The sequence below is a fragment of the Harmonia axyridis genome, chromosome 4, assembly GCF_914767665.1.
Source record: "Harmonia axyridis chromosome 4, icHarAxyr1.1, whole genome shotgun sequence".
NCBI lineage: Eukaryota > Metazoa > Arthropoda > Insecta > Coleoptera > Coccinellidae > Harmonia > Harmonia axyridis.
The window spans coordinates 4,521,280-4,541,178 of NC_059504.1; the positions used below are offsets into that span (position 1 = coordinate 4,521,280).

Sequence of the window (19,899 nt, forward strand, 5' to 3'; positions counted from 1 at the left end):
AATGATTTATTGAGGTGTGGCACTAGGTGTAGGAAAATGAAAAGCCCAACTTGAATACTTTATTATTAATATCGATTTGCATTGAAACAGGAACTAATACGTTACGAACAATTTAACTCAAACTTTATTTTTACCCTCAATGTTGAAAGTGAATGAACAATTGGTGCAATTTTCAATATGAATATTTCATAGTGAAGTACTTTTTAAATCCACTTCTTGATTTGTTACTGCTGTAACGTACTAGTACTTGGTAACTGTACATCGTTATTTCCTTCAGGCTGAAATATTTGTTTTGTAACACTGAGTTTGTTTGCATGTGATTGAAGTATAATGACAGATGAGTGCAATAAAAACTTTATTGCTCTAGTGCAATAAAGAACTTCTTTTTCCACTACATATAGTTCAATAAAGTTTTGCTTTTTGCATGAATGTAGAAAAAATAACAAAAAACCCTAATGTAACATTGTGGAGATACCTACTGTGAAAAGATTTGGTTTCGAATAAAGAGAAAAAATATTTTGCCAGCAAATCAAAACTACGTATATAAATTCTTTCACATAAAAGAAATTTTCCTTAAGTTATATGTATAATTATACAGGGTGTTTTCAAATTAGACGTGAACATTGAAGGAGGTGTTAGTGTCACAAATTCGCTATTGATTAAACCATATTTATTGATAACCGAAAATCCACTGCAGTTTCCGACATATTTGAGTTCTTGTGTTCTTTAAAAAATTTATCACCTCACTACATTTTTAGTCAATTTTTTTCACGTTTACCAAGTTTGATTTAAACTTTTAGATACTTTCATGTGAAGAGAATATGATATGTATGAAAAAAGCAAAAATATGCTGTATTAAAAATGTTGAATAAGAAATAGTATGATTCGAAATTTGGTATATGAAGAGAAGAGTAATAAATTTCTAATATAAATTAGCCTGCAATATTCGAATTCCACGATTTATGTTTGACAAAATTATTCAAAAAACTTGGAAATTCCTTCTTTATTTCCTGAAAAAGTTTTCTATAGAATGTACCTAGGCACTAATTTCGTTTCAGCAGATTTTGATTCGAAAGGAAAGAAGCAAAGAAAGGAATTAATAAAAAAATTTTTATTACAATCAAACTCAAAATTTCTGTAGAAATGTATTCATAAATTATGTCCGAAATTACCTCCACCATCCTTATTTCAGCATGTGCCATGTTTCTTATTTCCTCAGTTGTTACTTTCCGCCTGATATTTTCTTTCAATTTCTCGCTGCTTTATCTATTCTAACGGTGTTAGATCCGGACTTCTCGCTGGCCACGAAAATAATCCAAAATTAGAATCAAATTTCGTCAACGTAGAAAAAATCGACTAAAAATAATGCAAGGTGAGAAACCTTCTAATAAGAACTCAAATATCTCGTAAACTGTTGATTTTCGATTGATTTGATTTGATCGGCTTAGAAAAGCTCAATAATGGCATTAACGTCTGTTATCAGCCAATTGATTTTTGGTTATAACTAAATATGGCTCAAACGACAGCAAATGACGTCCACCAAGGTTCACGTCTAATTTGGAAACACCCTGTATATCTTATTGTTATTAATCCTCGATAATGGTGGCAAAAGTACATCACATTGACACCTTTATGTCAGATCTATTTTGGATTGAGACACAACATGAAGGACAACTAATGATATGAAAGATAATCATTGCAACTGTACAAATTAACATGAGATAGCCAAGAGTTGTTGTCGAATAGTCTGCGGTAGTATGATTGTTTTTTTGTAAGAAAACATAAATATGGTAGAAAAATATTGTCAACATATGGGCTAACTATAAGCGAAACGTTGCATACAATATCCTTAGATTTTCATCAGATGTGAATGTATTAATTTCCAATGAAATTGGCAGATTGTCTTAAATTTCTGAAAAGTAGGTATAAATGAGCTGATTCAAGTTGCCTAAGCGGTATTGAAATGAACTCAAGTAAATCAAATTGATTCAACTCTCTCGAATGAGTCAAACGAAATTATCGAAAGAAGTTCCTTCTGGGTAGAAACGTACAAGAACCGAATCATCGTTCATCATACTATCGACCAGAAAGAAGAGAAGAATTTTTGCTTTTCCTAGAAATTAAACAGCGGCACTAATGGCTACTATACACTCTGATGGAATTCTTCACTCCTAACTTCTTCACATTTATGTGGAGTTTTGCAATTATCACTTGCGGTGCCATACTGTGTATATTTATTATACACGGTTATTATAAAGCGTCTGCTGGATTTACGCTAGAGCGGATATTCCTGGAAATATGCAATTCCAACCTTCAATTTTTATGTCATTCTTCTCAGTAGAGGATGATTCGAGTCATTCTGAACTAGTCGTATCGACAGACGTGAAAGATGCAAGAGATTGATTATACGTTTGCATATCATGAAGAAGACAACATTTTGAATAATTTAATAGTTGTCATATTGAATTTATATTCATTCAATTGTAACAAACTTCGTTTCAAAACTGCTTCTGCACTTGAATCTTGAAGGAGGTGTTAGTATCGATCATTTGCTGTCCATTGAAACATATTTATTGATACTCAACCGAAAATCAACAGGTTTCAAGATATTTGAGTTCTTGTGTTTTTTGAAAAATCACAATACCTTACTTCATGTTCTGTCAATTTTTCCAAGGTTGACTTTGTTTCATTTGAATTTTGGATCATTTTCATTAGGAAAGATATGATATTTATGAAAAAAACAAAACTGTGCTGTATTAAATGTTCAATAAGAATTAGTATGATTTGAAAGTTGGTATACGAAGAAAAGAATAGTATTAATTCGCCTGCATCTTTCGAATTCCACAATTTATGTAGGAAAAATTGTTTCAAAAACTTGCCAAATTCCCTTCTTTATTTCCTATAAAAGTATTCTAACGGTGTTAGATCCGGACTTTGCGCTGACCATGAAAATAATTCAAGATTATAATCAAATTTGGTCAACGTAGAAAAAATTTACGAAAAATTAAGTAAGGTCAGAAATCTTTTGAAAATCACAAGAACTCAAATATCTCTTGAACTATTGATTTTTAGTTATCACTAAATATGGCTCAAACTACAAAATATGGGTCATACTAACATGTCCTCCAAGAAACCTGCATACCATCAACAAACATTCATTCGGTACCTATGAGAATATAATAGATAAAGATTCAAAGTTTTCATCATTGTTTTTATCTTTATACAGGGTGTTTCCTAAACATGCGGCAAAAATTCAGGGGGTTGTTCCTTGGACTATTCTAAGAATATTTTGTCCTCTGATGATTTTTGAAAAACCTATTTGTTTCGAAGATATAGGGGAAACAAAATTTCAGATAATAACATTTTATTATGAAAAATTACATGAAAATTCAACTCAACCTACAAAAACTGTTGAAAATGACCACCTCTAGCCAGCATACAAGCATCCAATCTTCTCCTCATTGATAATAGTCATTCATAATAGTCAAAGATAAAATGTTAATTGCTAATACATCACAAAACGAATTCAAATGAAAACCGTGTTTAATCTGTATTCCTTTACCATCTGCACTTATCAATTTTTAGTCGAAAAACTGGCCGTTTTTAGTAATTGGAATGTTGTTAAACAAATTTAAAAATAAATTGTACCTACTTAGTAAACACAGTGCGGTACGCATTTTTATTTAAACTATTATTAATTTTAAAAATATGAAAAATGTTGTTCGCCCTGTATCTTCGAAACAAAGAGGTTTTTCAAAAATCATCCAAGGACAAAACATGCTTAAAATAGTCCAAGGAACAACCCCCTGAATTTTTGCCGCATGTTTAGGAAACACCCTGTATAGTAAAATCCATTCTATTGGTGAGAAATATAATTTCTTGTTTCTTTAATCGAATCCACCATTACCTTATTGATAAAATTCATAAAGCGTATTTCAAGATATTCTTCATTTGAATGAGTTAATTTTCTACCTTCACCCGACTCACTCGAACACTCTCTTTTGGATGGAAGGTATGATGCCAAACTATGATTTGTCTGGAATTTTGGGCGAATTCCACCTTATCAATCGAAGGGTCCCTTGTAATCTTCCTCTGTCTAATTTGGAAGTTAACGAATTTATCGTCAAGTTCGATCTTAACATTATATAACAATTGCAATAAATTTTCTGGAAATGATAACTATCGCCAACCGAGAAACTGAGAGGTAAAAAGTGAGATATCAGGTTACCTCGGACAAAAGTACGCTGTCAGGAGATGATATATAATTTCCGTAAACAAGACAACCTGTTACAATCCTGAAAAGGTGGATTGAATACGTCATGGCAGATTCGAAATGAGTTATAGATGAAATTTTTTCAAAAAAATCTGCACAGGAAGTTCAGATATTAGCAACTTCAGCATAACTTGATGAAATCATTATTTAAACATGTAAAGTGGGATGAAAGCAGTCTTGAATTATTCAGGAAAACCGTGATTTTAGTAGTTTAGAGGATCATTATGATATTGTGACGTAGTAAAGGGTGTTTTTTTAGAGCTTTAGAACTTTGTTCTTGTTGAATTTTGTTTATCCGCAAGATAATCTTGTGGCATTACATTTTAAATATGATTTCTGGCATATGACCGCCACGGCTGGCTCGGATGTAGTCCAATCTTGGCGTCCAATTTTCGATGACTTTTTCCAACATTTGTGGCCGTATATCGGCAATAACACGGCGAATGTTGTCTTCCAAATGGTCAAGGGTTTGTGGCTTATCCGCATAGACCAATGACTTTACATAGCCCCACAGAAAGTAGTCTAGAGGTGTTAAATCACAAGATCTTGGAGGCCAATTCACAGGTCCAAAACGTGAAATTAGGCGGTCACCAAACGTGTTTTTCAATAAATCGATTGTGGCACGAGCTGTGTGACATGTTGCGCCGTCTTGTTGGAACCACAGCTCCTGGACATCATGGTTGTTCAATTCAGGAATGAAAAAGTTAGTTATCATGGCTCTATACTGTTCTGGCCATCATCGTTTTTGAAGAAGTACGGACCAATGATTCCACCAGCCCATAAAGCGCACCAAACAGTCAGTTTTTCTGGATGTAACGGTGTTTCGACATACACTTGAGGATTAGCTTCACTCCAAATGCGGCAGTTTTGTTTGTTGACGTAGCCATTCAACCAGAAGTGGGCTTCATCGCTAAACAAAATAAAATGGACGTAGTGCGCGATACGTATTCCGCACAGAACCATTATTTTCGGAATAAAATTGCACTATTTGCAAGCGTTGTTCAGGCGTGAGTCTGTTCATGATAAATTGCCAAACCAAACTGAGAATAAATCATTTGACAGCTGTTAAATGGTCGCCATCTTGAACAGTAATGCCAACTTAAAGTTATATACCTCGAAAAAAAACACCCGTTATATTTATTATTCTATGACGAATACAAATGAAGAAGACCCAAAAATCTCGTCTTGCGCTCGAGCAAGATCATAAGCACAACTACAGATAAAATCACCCCCAGGAACTTCTCGCAAGAATTTTCAATTACCTCAACACAAAATCGACGCAAATTAATATCGGATACGTTCGAGGCCAAAAGTTTCATTTCGGATGTCTTTTAGATCGACGCCGTTTCTCATGCCACCGTATATTTTCGTATTTTTTCCATTTCATTGAACGAGACGACGATCGAAGAACAGGAAACACGCTTCGATTTATTATAAATAATGGGTTTTAATTTAAATTCTTATTTCGTCCAAAATGTGTCAAGGCACGTATCGCAGCAGCTAGGGGGTTGCTGCCGGTGGATGGGCGCTGTGCGTACCCCTTGGGGGTCCAGATAATTCATGTCACTTAACAACTTCGACGGGGCTTACTCTGGCAGTTTTATTGAGGCCCCAAATTGGATCAGGGGGGCCAGGGCCGGGCTGGCACCGTTCGGCTGTCGAAGATTATTAATGTTATTTATTTGATAATAACGGGTATTTTTTTTTGAGGTATATAACTTCAAGTTGGCATTACTGTTCAAGATGGCGACCGATTTATTAGCTGTCAAGTTTGGTTTGACAATTCATCATGAATAGACTCACACCTGAACAACGCTTGCAAAAAGAGCAATTTCATTTCGAAAATAATGGTTCTGTGCGGAATACGTATCGCGCACTACGACCACTTTATTTTGTTTAGCGATGAAGCGCACTTCTGGTAGAATGGCTACGTCAACAAACAAAACTGCCGCATTTGAAGTGAAGCTAATCCTCAAGTGTATGTTGAAACACCGGTACATCCAGAAAAACTGACTGTTTGGTGCGCTTTAAAGGCTGGTGGAATCATTGGTCTGTACTTCTTCAAAAACGATGATGGCCAGAACGTAACAGTCAATGGTGATCGGTATAGAGCTATGATTACTAATTCTTTCATTCCTGAATTGAACAACCTCGATGTCCAGGAGCTGTTGTTCCAACAAGACGGCGCAACATGTCACACAGCTCGTGCCACAATCGATTTATTGAAAGACACGTTTGGTGACCGCCAAATTTCAAGTTTTGGACCTGTAAATTGGCCTCCAAGATCTTGTGATTTGACACCGCTGGACTACTTTCTGTTGGGCTATGTAAAGTCATTGGTCTATGCGGATAAGCCACAAACCCTTGACCATTTGAAAGACAACATTCGCCGTGTTATTGCCGATATACGGCCACAAATGTTGGAAAAAGTCATCGAAAATTGGACGTCCAGATTGGACTACATTCGAGCCAACCGTGGTGGTTATATGCCAGAAATCATATTTAAAATGTAATTCCACAAGATTATCTTGCGGATAAATAAAATTCATGTCAATCTAATAATCCATCGTTGTTTTATTGCAATTTAAAATTCTATAGCTCTAAAAAAATACTTTTCAGATTGATTCGTGTCTGCGAAATCAATATTAGATATCAATCGGAGAAAAATTTGTTTTTTGAGATTCTTCCTGAACGTTCTAAATAGCTACGGTTACACGATGAACAACATTCAAATGAGAAATTGGGAAAAGTTGAAAACCTATATATCCGTCCCTTTAATGATAATAATGGTAAACAGCAATTCGAATTCACATAGGCAGTGTAAACCCAAGTTTTCTTTTTTGTTTGTTTGCCTTAGAAGCCAGAAGACATATTTTTTGTCTTCATAGATTCTTTCCCAACCTTCAACACAATTAGTCAAAAATTATTTGTGGACTGCTTAGAATACATGAGGATACAATACCTCTACAGTTATGCAACAGGTGATAGATACTAGTGTGTGAATTAAGAAAATCGATCCGGAATGGTGTTCCTCAGGGATCTCTTTTAGGGCCACTTCATTTCAATATAAATATTTATTGTTCTATTTGAAATCAAAACCAGAAGCAAAATCAACTGGCTATCTTTGAATCACAAGGTGGATGATGATCTTCGTAAAATTCGAGGTCTTTGCTTTTTGCTTTTAATTAACGAAATATTAGATCTTCAATATTTTTCAAGGGAATCCAGAGTTTCTCCACCAATATGCACATTTAACACATATTTCACCCCTACCTCTATCCAAATCCATTCCCAAACGAGGAAATTTTCTCTACCCCTTCGAAGGTATCCGAAGAACTCAATCATCTCCCTATGTAGTCTAAACCAAGCGATTCACTACGAAAACAGGAGAGAAATCCCAATAAGGCTCGACCTCATGTTGCGCCGTTTTCGATTAAAATGTCTCTTCAGGCGCCCATGGCGATTCAGCTTCCGTTATTATTCAATTCCAAATTCATTAATAATTCGAGATCTTGGGTTCGGGGCGTTTTAGAACGCCTGAAGATCCGTCCCGTACATTTTGATGGCACACTCCTATCGCAGTTACCCTTGCTTAATCGCTTATAAACGTCAATATCAATCTTTTGCAAGAAATGTCTTCCATTGATTAGTGCAGTTAGAATTTTAGTTTTCAGCTCTGCAGCACTCTTTCAAGCGTTGATTGGGCTCTTATATACAGGCCATTTGAAAACGAAACAGACGAGATTACAGACGAAATAAAGTTTTTCGATAGAAATGCTCGGACAGGTCGATTTCTGTTTCGAGGGGGACAACTTAAGATGTAGGTTACGGACGCATAGCACTTCAACCCTTGCTGCTACAACCCCCACCCCCAATTTTTGAATAGGGAAGATGGGGTGAGTGATACCTCATTTGAAAGGTATTTTTATACTGATTTCAGCACAGTAATTGTTTTTTCATTTTATCATTAGTTCTCGAAATATTCTTAACTAAGTATTTGAAAATGAAGTAGTGTTTTCATGGCACTTGTAGTGTTTTGTGAAAAATCGACATTTTGAGCTTCAAAACAACCATGACTGTGGCTTCCTTCCTAACTAACTAACGCATGAATATTTCGAGAACTAATGCATAAAATGAAAAAACAATTACTGTGCTGAAATCAGTATAAAATTCCCTATTCAAAAATTGGGGGTGGGGGTTTTAGCAGCAAGGGTTGAAGCGCTATGCGTCCGTAACCTACATCTTAAGTTGTCCCCCTCGAAACAGAAATCGACCTGTCCGAGCATTTCTATCGAAAAACTTTATTTCGTCTGTAATCTCGTCTGTTTCGTTTTCAAATGGCCACCCTTTATACGTAGGCGTGCAACTATGCTTCCGCCCTTTTTCCCGAAATTCCAGTATTTATTGTAAAAAACTGGTTATACATTTATGATTCAAAGTATTGTCTATGCTGTAAAATTATGTCTGTCGTTGTATTTCGGCCGTTTGTCTTTCAATGCTCGGCCCAAACGCATTAATTGCGATAACGATTGCCTCTGTTTTGTTTCAACAACTCATAATAAACTACGCCAAGCTGGTCCCATCAAAAACGGAACATAACCTTGGAACTGTGAATATTCGGTTTGGCCGTCGACGTGGAAGCATGGCTGGGTTACCCCCATGATTTTCTGCGCTTGGGATTATCGTAATGAACCCATTTTTTTGTATCCAGCCACAATGCGAAATCCCTGTCGTCTTCGCCTTGCAAGCAGCAGTTAATAATCAAACAAACGCCGTTCAACATTTCTCAGCTTCAACTCGTACGGCACCCAATTTCCTTGTTTCTTAATTTTTTCAATGACTTTCAGGCGTTTTGAAATGGCTTGTTGCGTCACTTCCAATGATCCTGTCAATTCTTGTTGCGTTTGACACGAGTCTTGATTAAGTAATGCCTCCAATTTTGCATCATCGAAAACCTTCTCTCTTCCTCCTCCATGCTGGTCTTCGACGTCAAAAACACCGATCTTGAAGTGTTGAAACCACTCTCGGCACGTTCTTCCACTAATAGCGGCCTCACTATAAGTATTCGAGAGCATTCGATGAACCTCAGCCGCAATTTTTTTCATATCAAAGCAGAAAATTAGAACCTCCTGCAAATGTCGAGAATTTGGCTCGTAAGCTGACATGTTCAATCGAGAATAACTTCATGATGCATATACAAATTGACTAATATTTCGATGGCGTTATGTTTACAAATACCTAAGCTTATTGTATGAAATCTACAATCTATTTACTTCGACTACCATTCAACTTATGCTTTCTTGAAAGTTCAAAATGAAGGATCACTTCAAAAATTAAAAAAGACCACTCAAAAAGTTCTATTTTTCTCTGAGTATTTTCTACCTTTGGCGTTGATAAACCTCAAGGGGCAAAAGCTAAGGTTAGTTTAGTATTCTTTTCAATACTTCCATTCAGGAAGGTGTGTGTGGTCTATAAATTTCTAGCTTATTCCTTCAAGCCGTTATCGACTTATCATCTTATCTAAAGAACTTTAATTATTGGAATGTAACTCATTTCCCATTTAAGATAAATGTCATTATTTATTCATTGTCGCATTTAAAAATCAATTTCAATTACCTCCTATCACATGTATGTCCGATTGTGGCCTGCAATGGTAAACAAATAATTTGTCAAAGTCTTTGAACAATTTCGGTATCGTTTGAATCGTTCATGTCAATGGTTAATGAGAGGTAAATGAACACACTAGATTGATGATAAGTCCTTCAGTTCTTCCGATGAAAATAGTGACATATGATATATAAATTAAAAAAATATATAAATGTGTGTTATGGGTGAGTTAGTTCTTTGATCAGAGTCACTGTAACTTTTTTAGTCATATAGATTCGAAAATATAGGTTTCAGAAATTCCTCTGAAAATTTATAATATTCCTCATCCCCACCGAATTCAAAGTGAGAAAAAAGTATAAACCTCAACGATATCTATAGTTTTATATTTCAGAAATGTTCGACCTTAGGCTTACCATGATAGTTGAGTTTTTTCTCCAGAAAGAAGGCTAGGTTGTTTTCACGTGCTTTTGGCAATAGATGGCAGTACTGCATCCAAAATTTTTCGAATCCGATTAGCATTGCACCACTTTAGCTTACAGTGACGTACACTTTTCTTTGTAACGAAACGTGAAAATTGTGATTTGATTACGAGAATTGAGAACTCTTTGAGATCGAGCATTGATAAAAAAAAGAATCTAACAAAAGTGATAGCTTACACCAAACTTGAATTTCAGAGTATCTTCTACAAGTCATGGAAAATTTCATCTTTTGGAAAATCCGATTAAAATGTAACATAAGAAATTATGATAGTCTGATATAATTTCAGAATTGCTTTATTTAAGATTTAGTTCCAAGATTTCGTACGATGCGTAACTACAACAATCAAATGATCTGTTTATATTATCTAAAGGATGTTTTCCGCAAGATAATCTTGTGACATTACATTTTGAATATGATTTCTGGTATATGACCGCCACGGTTGGCTCGGATGTAGTCCAATCTGGACGTCCAATTTTCGATGACTTTTTCCAACATTTGTGGCTGTATATCGGCAATTACACGGCGAATGTTGTCTTCTAAATTGTCAAGGGTTTGTGGCTTATCCGCATAGACCAATGACTCTACATAGCCCCACAGAAAGTAGTCTAGCGGTGTTGAATCACAAGATCTTGGAGGCTAATTCACAGGTCCAAAACGTGAAATTAGGCGGTCACCAAACGTGTCTTTCAATAAATCGATTGTGGCACGAGCTGTGTGACATGTTGCGCCGTCTTGTTGGAACCACAGCTCCTGAACATCATGGTTGTTCAATTCAGGAATGAAAAAGTTAGTAATCATGGCTCTATACCGATCACCATTGGCTGTAACGTTCTGGTCATCATCGTTTTTGAAGAAGTACGGACCAATGATTCCACCAGCCCATAAAGCGCATCAAACAGTCAGTTTTTCTGGATGTAACGGTGTTTCGACATACACTTGAGGATTCGCTTCACTCCAAATGCGGCAGTTTTGTTTGTTGACGTAGCCATTCAAACAGAAGTGCGCTTCATCGCTAAACAAAATTCGCTTATGAAAATCGGGAACAACAGCAATCTCATTTTGGGCCAAATTGCACTATTTGCAAGCGTTGTTCAGCCGTGGGTCTATTTATGATAAATTGCCAAACCATACTGAGAATAAATCACTTGACAGCTCTTGAATCGATCGCCATCTTGAACAGTAATACCAACATAAAGTTATATATCTCGAAAAAAAACCCCCTTTATTGCATACCTATCATGGTTTTCTCTAATTTTCCAATTCTGAACTGAATATCGAGCATTATTTTTGTGTTACACCACTGATATAATATCCTTGCGCATGCACTCTTGAATGCTACATGGATACAATATGGCGTTTAGATATGCAATTTATATGTTTTTCAAATACGAAGAAATATACAAAGAACTTTGTGAACAAAAACAGCTGTGTTTTACTAATTAAGTTTGGACAATTCTGCAAAATGTTACGAAGGGTACAAGCAAAAATTGATAAGAAAGTAAGTTATTTATTATTGATGATTTTCTCATTACATGGGATCTCAGATTTTGAATATGCATTCAGTTTATTAGATGAATACCAGGAAGTTATAGTTCTCAATAATAATTACTTATGAATATAATTCATATGATGATGATTGAGGGGCATTATTGCTTACATAGATTCTTCAACTCTTCATTCATTACCTATTTATCGATATCGAACTGGTGTTATTAAAACTTACTGAAATCTGTAGGTACTGGGTTTTTCACCATAATTTGACCCCCCTTTTACTTTGTTACTAAAAGAGGTACAAAAAAAAAATTTTTCTACAAAAGTCTTTTTTAAAATGATTGCACAGAACAAAATATATACAGGCTGGGCAATATATTGATTGCAACTTCATTTTTTCAAATAGAACAACAGTATATTTTTCTATATTTGACTAGCTCTTTTTCCCCTGACTTCGAATATATAACATATGTTTGGTCTAACTCTCTGTTGTGAGAACCACAGAGTTTCAAATTTTAAGAACCACCTGGCAAGCTAGGTAATCAGTTTTCAAGTGGAAGGCTGCGATAATACAAAATGCCTTTTTTTGAGTTATCTCGTAAGCAACGATATGACATACGTTTTTCACTATAAATTGGAATTGAGTGATTTGGATGCAACTTCATATATTCTCTCCTTGTAGCTTTCTTATTTTTATTGTTCTTCACATAAATATTTCAAATTTTTCCGATTCTGTGTAGTGAATATTTGATGAATATGAATATGACAAACCAATGTTATATATCGTTCTTACGAGATAACTCAAAAAAAGGCATTTTGTATTATCGCAGCCTTCCACTTGAAAACTGATTACTTGCCAGGTGGTTTTTGAAATTTGAAACTCTGTGGTACTCAGAATAAGAGAGATAGGCCAAACATATATTATATATTCGAAATCAGGGGAAAAAGAGCTAGTGAAGTATAGAAAAATATACAGGGTGTTCCGTTTGAAAAAATGAAGTTGCAATCAATATGTTGCCCACTCTGTATATATTTCATTTTGTGAAATCATTTTAAAAAACACTAGTCTAGTTCGTAAAACTTTTGTAGAAAACATTTTTTTGTACCTCTTTCAGTAAAAAAGTTGAAGGGGGGTCAAGTTATGGTGAAAAACCCGGTACCTAATCATTCGATTTCGACGATGAAGAAAATGTGTATTATTCGAAATATATCAAAGCTTTAATGAACTTTATTTCAAGTAGATGAAAGATGTTATGAATTGAATAAAAAAGAACTGGAGAGAATTTAAAAGAAATTATCATGTATTATGATCAAATCGATGTATATATTTATCAAGAATTTAATTGAAATTATAGGAATTTACATATGTCGATGATTTCAAGATAAAAAGAAAAGAATAGAATTCAACTTTGACGTCAATTTGTCTTAATATTAGATCAATAGAAATGATTGTTTCCTTTCTTTTTCAGAGGTTTGTGTTGGAATATCATCATCAATTTCCAACGGTTTTAACATGTAAAAATTGTGAAAAATTCTGCCATCCGCCATTCTATATGTGTAAAAACCTTCATATGTATTGTGCTATGTGCGGATTGAAACGAAGTATCTGCTTGAAGTGCCAATGTTTCGTCTACAAGAATAATATGAAATTGTTGAGAACAATGTATGAAAACGTCAACTTCCCTTGTGAGAACAGGTTACTTGGTTGCAGCGTCGTAGCCAAGGGGTCTTGCGTAGCAAAACATCAGAAAAGTTGCAGCTACACCATAATCACCTGTCCTGTGCCCTTATGCTCTTTCTCATATCCTGTGCAAAATATTTTCGATCATTTCGAGGCAGAACATTCGACATTTGTATATCCCGACAACGTATACCAAAAGAGGATTTTCTTCAGTGATCTTATGTCGGAGTGTATTATATTGAAAAACATTATACAGCATTTTGGTATGGTTTTTCTCGTGAGAATTTTCGTAAGCCTCACACAGAATTTTATTAGATATGTTTCTGTGAATATAGGACCATTCAAGGACGTTGAAAAATATGCTGCTGTAATCTTTTTCGAGCAGTTAGAGGACAAAGCCTGGGCTTTGGTAACTGGATGCAATTACATTAAGAATGGCATAATACCGGATTCTAAATTTGCTCGTAAAAACATTTCGGAACTGAAAATGCATGAGGATTTTTATTTTGCACATGAGGTGGGAATTTCAAGAAAATTTGACTGAGTAGCCGATGAATTAAAAAAACAATTGACTTCTGGAGTGCAGCTCTGGTAATTTTTGATTCAATATTTCCATGAATACATTTCGAGAAAAATGTAAATGTGTGATATTTAGATTTGAAATCAACCTCAACTGATTATTTGTAAATTGTTATGTAAATTAATGTCTAATTTTTCTTGTAGGTTTACATATTTGTTTATATTCGCATCACAATGATGTTATTAATATTTTAATACTCGTGACATTATATTTTATAATTGTAGAATGAATATATATTTATATAATATATAAAATATGAAGTTTCTATGATTACGATTAATATTTCACTTTTTTACTTCAAAGAGGTTGAAAAACTGTTGTTTTCCTGTGATTTTTGATATTGTTCTTCGTCATCTAAAAGAATGAGTCGTCTTGTAATGATAATACATGATTTTATGTGATACAGTTTCATTTAGTCTAATATTATTACTATAAGATTATAAACCATTGTCATTTCAAAGAAATTATATCGATTCGGATATTAGTTTTTAGATTGAATAAATTAATATTGAAAAACTGGTTTTTAATCATGGAAATGAAAAATAAAGGGAAGAAATGAAGTTGAGTTATTAAAATGAAAATGTTTTCATTAATAATTCTATAACTACGAGAGCGGTCAATTTAATAAAATTAATTGTAAGATTATTAAAGATAATGTAATTGTTGAAAAGAAATGAAAATCATCAATAATTATTTGTTCACCAATACCTTATGAAATTTATGTCTGGTTTTTGAACGAGACTAAGGTTGACTTTAAATGAAGGGAATTTAATACTTTTTGATGATAATAATAGGTATAAAAACCCATGGAAAACGATCCATTTGCAAATATCGATTTTTGAAACCTTTGACCTTTATTTTCAATAATCGTGAACACCTTACCAAATGTAGGTTTTGAGACAACTTTTAGGATGTCAAATAACAAATTTATACGAGTTTAAAGATAGGTACCTCAAATTCCGAGGTGAACATCAAAATAATTTCGAATGACCGTAAAGTGAAGTTGATCGAGATAGCAGACATTGTGAAGATATCATCTGAACGTGTACATCATATCATTCTCGAATATTTGTACATGAGAGAGCTGTGTGCAAAATTGGTGCTCACAGTCGATCAAAAGCAACAACGTGATAAAGATTCTGAGTAGTGTTCGAAGCTTTTTAAGTGCAATAAACCCGAATTTTTGCGTCGATATGTGATAATGGATGAAACATGGCTCCATCATCTCACTCCGGAGTCCAATAGACAGACAGCTGAGTGGACTGCACACGACCAAAGCGAGGAAAAACACAACAGTCAGCTGGCAATGTTATGGTAATAATAATAATAATATGCTTTATTTATCCCCACATGAAATAATACAAAAAAAGTAATATACATGATTGCAATAATTTTCCAAAACCAAAATATTCCTTCATAAACAAAAATTTATACATTCTTTACAAAAATTGAATAATGTGATATTTCTGTTGGATAATAATAAAGACAATTTGGAACTAACTGTAATTATTTCATATTAATATTCCCTCTGTAACCATTTAAGACGAATCTTGTGAATGGTTATTTGACTTGAAAATATTTCCTGATTGAAGCTGTTCCAATACGACTTAACAGAAGCCAAGGAGTTGGTATGTTTGGTTTCATCTAATCTGAGCGTTTTTCAAATCGACCAATTGAGTTACACGCTGTCGGGACTGAGAAAGAAGCCATCGCTTTATAGTTTTCTTGAAGAGCTGTTCTGTAGTTATTGCCTGTACATCCTGAGGTAACTTGTTATATGTCCTTGGAGCAAGAAACACGAAGGATCGCTGACCAATAGTTTTTCGCATTTTTGGTACATTATAAAATAACTTCCGTGTTCCATAGCTGTGAGACACCAGATCTTGGTTACTTTTGGTCTTGAAATGGTACTGAAGAATACGAGCACAGTACAGCTGTCTAGGATCGAGCAGTTCAGATTCTTCATAGAGATCATCTGACGGGTAGGTAAAATCTTTTCTCATTAGTATCCTAAGAAATCTCTTTTGGATCAGTTCGATTTTTTTCATGTGAACATTAGTGGCACCCCCCCAGACCAAAATTCCATACGAGAGCAAAGACTGAACGAGTGCCATGTATAGAACTTTCAGCTGTCCGGCGTCACAAAACCTAGAGCACAATCGATACAAAGGTAGCAAGCTTCTAAGTTTCTTCGTTAATGCATCGATGTGGTAATTCCATTTCAGACAACAGTCTACAACGATACCCAAATATTTAATTAATTAATGGTATCAGTATTCTGAGATGCGCAAGGTATAATATTCATTGATTACCTCCAAAAGAGCTAGACCATCAACAGCGATTATTATATAGCGTTATTGGATCGTTTAAAGGATGAAATCGTTAAAAAACGGCCCCATTTGAAGAAAACAAAGGTGCTGTTTCATCAAGACAATGCGCCATGTCACAAATCAATTAAAACAATGGCAAAATTGCATGAATTGGGCTTCGAATTGCTTCTGCATCCACCGTATTCGCCAGATCTGGCTCCCAGCGACTTTTTCTTGTTCTCAGACCTCAAAAGAATGCTCGCTGGAAAGAAATTTAGCGTCAATGAAGAAGTTATCGCCGAAATTGAGGAATATTTTGAAGCGAAAGACAAATCGTACTACAAAAATTGTATCGAAAAGTTGTAAGATCGCTATAATAACTGTATCGCCCTCGAAGGCAACTATGTTGAATAATAAAATCAAATTTTTCCAAAAAAAATTGTTTTACTACGGTAGAACGGGGACTTTTCAGTTGGCCTGTTATGTTCATTAAAAGTTTATATCCGAATAATTAATTCAAATCAATTCATTCGATAATTTATCGCACTATAAATAACGATCATATTTCGTTCACATAAACTAGTTTTATATACATACACAATGAGGTTCATATGAACGGAAACGCCAGAAAACAAAAACGACAATATTTCACATCGTCGACAGAAATCACATGCCCCTATAACATGATATGAAATGTTAAACATAATACCGAGAATATGAATTTAATATTTATGGTATGTCCACCAGACTGACAAAGGTAAAACAAAACGAAAGCTTCAGCTACCTATGATGATGAATCACAAAAATGTATGAATTTTTTATGAGTTATTTATGGAATATTGAAGAAAGTCATATATCATTTAGATCCTATTGTTTTTATGGTAATATGATATCTGAGTATCGTTCTGGGATCAAAGGAAGACCGCGCATAAGTATTTAAAATATTTTATTTATGCATCCATTTCCTTTTCTTCCCTATTGGTCCTCCGAATGACATTGACAGAGGACCATGGTGTGATTATTTAATTGGGATGCGTTGTTTTACCACAAAACATTCTTCATTTTGGTCCGACCTTTTATGCTGAAATGTGAAAGGATTCTAACTTTTTCGGTATAGGTGTTCATTTTTAGAATATCAAAAATTCGAGAAAATATTTTTCTTATTTCAGGAGCTTCTGAGTGCTCGTTCATTTATGCGCCTATTGGACACCACATGATGTCATTGTTGTCGGTTATTGAATCTAAATGGGGAGTTCTGAAGGAACAATAATTATTAATGATATTACTTTTCTTTTCGATGGTTTGCTTGAATTTTCTTTAGTCTAGTTGATGGAATCAACATAAAATGTCGCAGGAACTCTTATTCTATATTTTTTATATTCTTCTTGAATTTTCTTTAAGTAATTATGATAGTGTGGTCAGCTCCCACAGTAATAAACATTGATAGAGGGTGCGTATGTCATTTTCAGTAAGCAAATTTTGCCTCCAACATGAACTATCAAATTTAACATGAAGCGCGCGGAAATGAAAACATATCAGTGAACTATATTTCACTCAATTCGCGAGTTTCTCCACAAAGAACGCACTTCTTATGTCCCATAGTGAATCAACGTTCCACATTAACTCAAAATATATTGAGACGAATACCTAAATATATAAGAAATTCACAATACCAACTTCAAGCGCGCCAAACGATGATAGTAGGAGAGCAAAAGTTGCCAAACTTTGGATTTCAGCAGGTAGATACAGAAAACAATAAATATTCTGCTTATTATAAATTCGACAATTGTGAAAAATATCGGATTCCAAATATTCAAATTTGCATATTCAATCGGGAATCTTTCAAATAAATGCATTTCATGCAATATGATATACATTCATAACGATATTGAGAAATTGTGGATTTGAAAATATATCACAATCCGACAACGTAATCTAACCAATAACCATGTTGGGGACATGTAAAAATTGCGTATACTCCCTCTATCCATGTTTATTACTCTATGGGTCAGCTCGAAATTGTCAGTCAGAATCTCAATTCATAGAAATATTGGATAATTTTTTTCGATATTCGTCTCGAATTATCTTTCTTTCTTTTGAAGCGATCAATATAAAACGTTGTACGAATCTTGATATTGTTATTTTACTTCTATCAGTGTGTTGAAACTGATATTGGGACGAAATTATACATGGTGTTTCTGAATTGGTGGTATGAAGGGAAGTGGGAGATTCCTTGGATAATTCTAAGAAAAAGTCCTTTAACATTGGTTCACCAACGCTTTGTTTTCAAGTAGGTAAAGGGTGTTTCTTGTAATCCTAACTTTTTTGTGATGATTATACCAGTTATATCGAATCTTTCTTAATCTTTGCTTCAGATTGGGTCAATAAGTACCAAAATTCATTATTAATTTATTCATAAAAGCTTGCTAACTGGATCTTTGAGTTGTTTAACACTTCTTTCTTGAAATCGTAAACAAATACGACAAATAATACCAAGAAGTGTACTGGACCGAAATTTCTTTTGACATTTTTTCAACTACCAGTGGTCCTCCAAAAAAAAGTTCTGGTGGCCAAAGCAGGCACTATTCCCTAAAAAATGATTTTAATTGATTAACATATCAATTGATGAAAATTGTTGCTCAAGTTTTGATATAACTACCTACCTGCCACATTTTCCTGCAATTCAGGGAGAATGACGAAATGTGGCAACACCTCGTCGATGTCGAGTCGAGATACTTTATAATTTATCACATCGAAACATAACGAAACCAAAAAGATTCGATTTAATTATGAGGTGTTTTGAGAGGATGCATCTTGTAAATTTCTTTCCCTTTTTCCATAAAATCGTTTTTTATCTATAAGCAGGTTCTTCTATAATGTTCCGATGAGCGGTTCGACAATAAATTAGGCATGTCCTGGCATCTTATTACCTTATAACTCAGGACAAGGGTGTGGTAGAATCTAATTATCGTCTAAATCTATAGTTTTGGCCGCCCTGTGCTCACACTCTAGAACCGAAATTATTAACTCCGTATAAAATTGATTGGATTCCAGATTTTGTTTGTAGTTGAGCTTCCTATAGGATGAGTAGGAGTTTTCATTCATGGCCAAAAAGATGGATACCTACCTGAAGATCGGTATGTTTTACCTATTTTAGTGCTCATTCAAGCACACTTGAATAGTGTAAACACAGTTGTCAACGTGAAAGAAAAATAATCATCAAACACGCATTATTAGATTTAGATGAACACAAAAACGAATTTGAATACTCAAGAAACTTTGATCTAGAACAAAACTTGTTGGTTTGTTACTTATAGATTTGTTGTTTCTGCTACCGATTTCGAGAACGATTCGATAATAGTTTTTTATAATACAAGTGCAGAAGGCATTGATATTCTTCCACGAGTTCAAAATTCAAAAAAAATTCATTGAGAGTGAAGCACAAAGCCATTTCAAATGGCATGAAAGTCATGGGAAT

The 19,899-nt window shown here is 34.4% G+C and overlaps 1 protein-coding gene across 1 annotated transcript; it reads left to right on the plus strand.

Annotated features, from left to right (window-relative positions):
* The first annotated feature begins 11,700 nt into the window (after nucleotides 1-11,700).
* LOC123678454 (putative E3 ubiquitin-protein ligase SINA-like 9) lies at nucleotides 11,701-14,080 on the plus strand. The gene is made up of 2 exons (XM_045615488.1): nucleotides 11,701-11,858; nucleotides 13,321-14,080. The coding sequence occupies exons 1-2, from the start codon at nucleotides 11,724-11,726 to the stop codon at nucleotides 14,074-14,076; spliced, it is 891 nt and encodes a 296-aa protein (XP_045471444.1). The 5' UTR covers nucleotides 11,701-11,723; the 3' UTR covers nucleotides 14,077-14,080.
* Nucleotides 14,081-19,899: the final 5,819 nt, after the last annotated feature.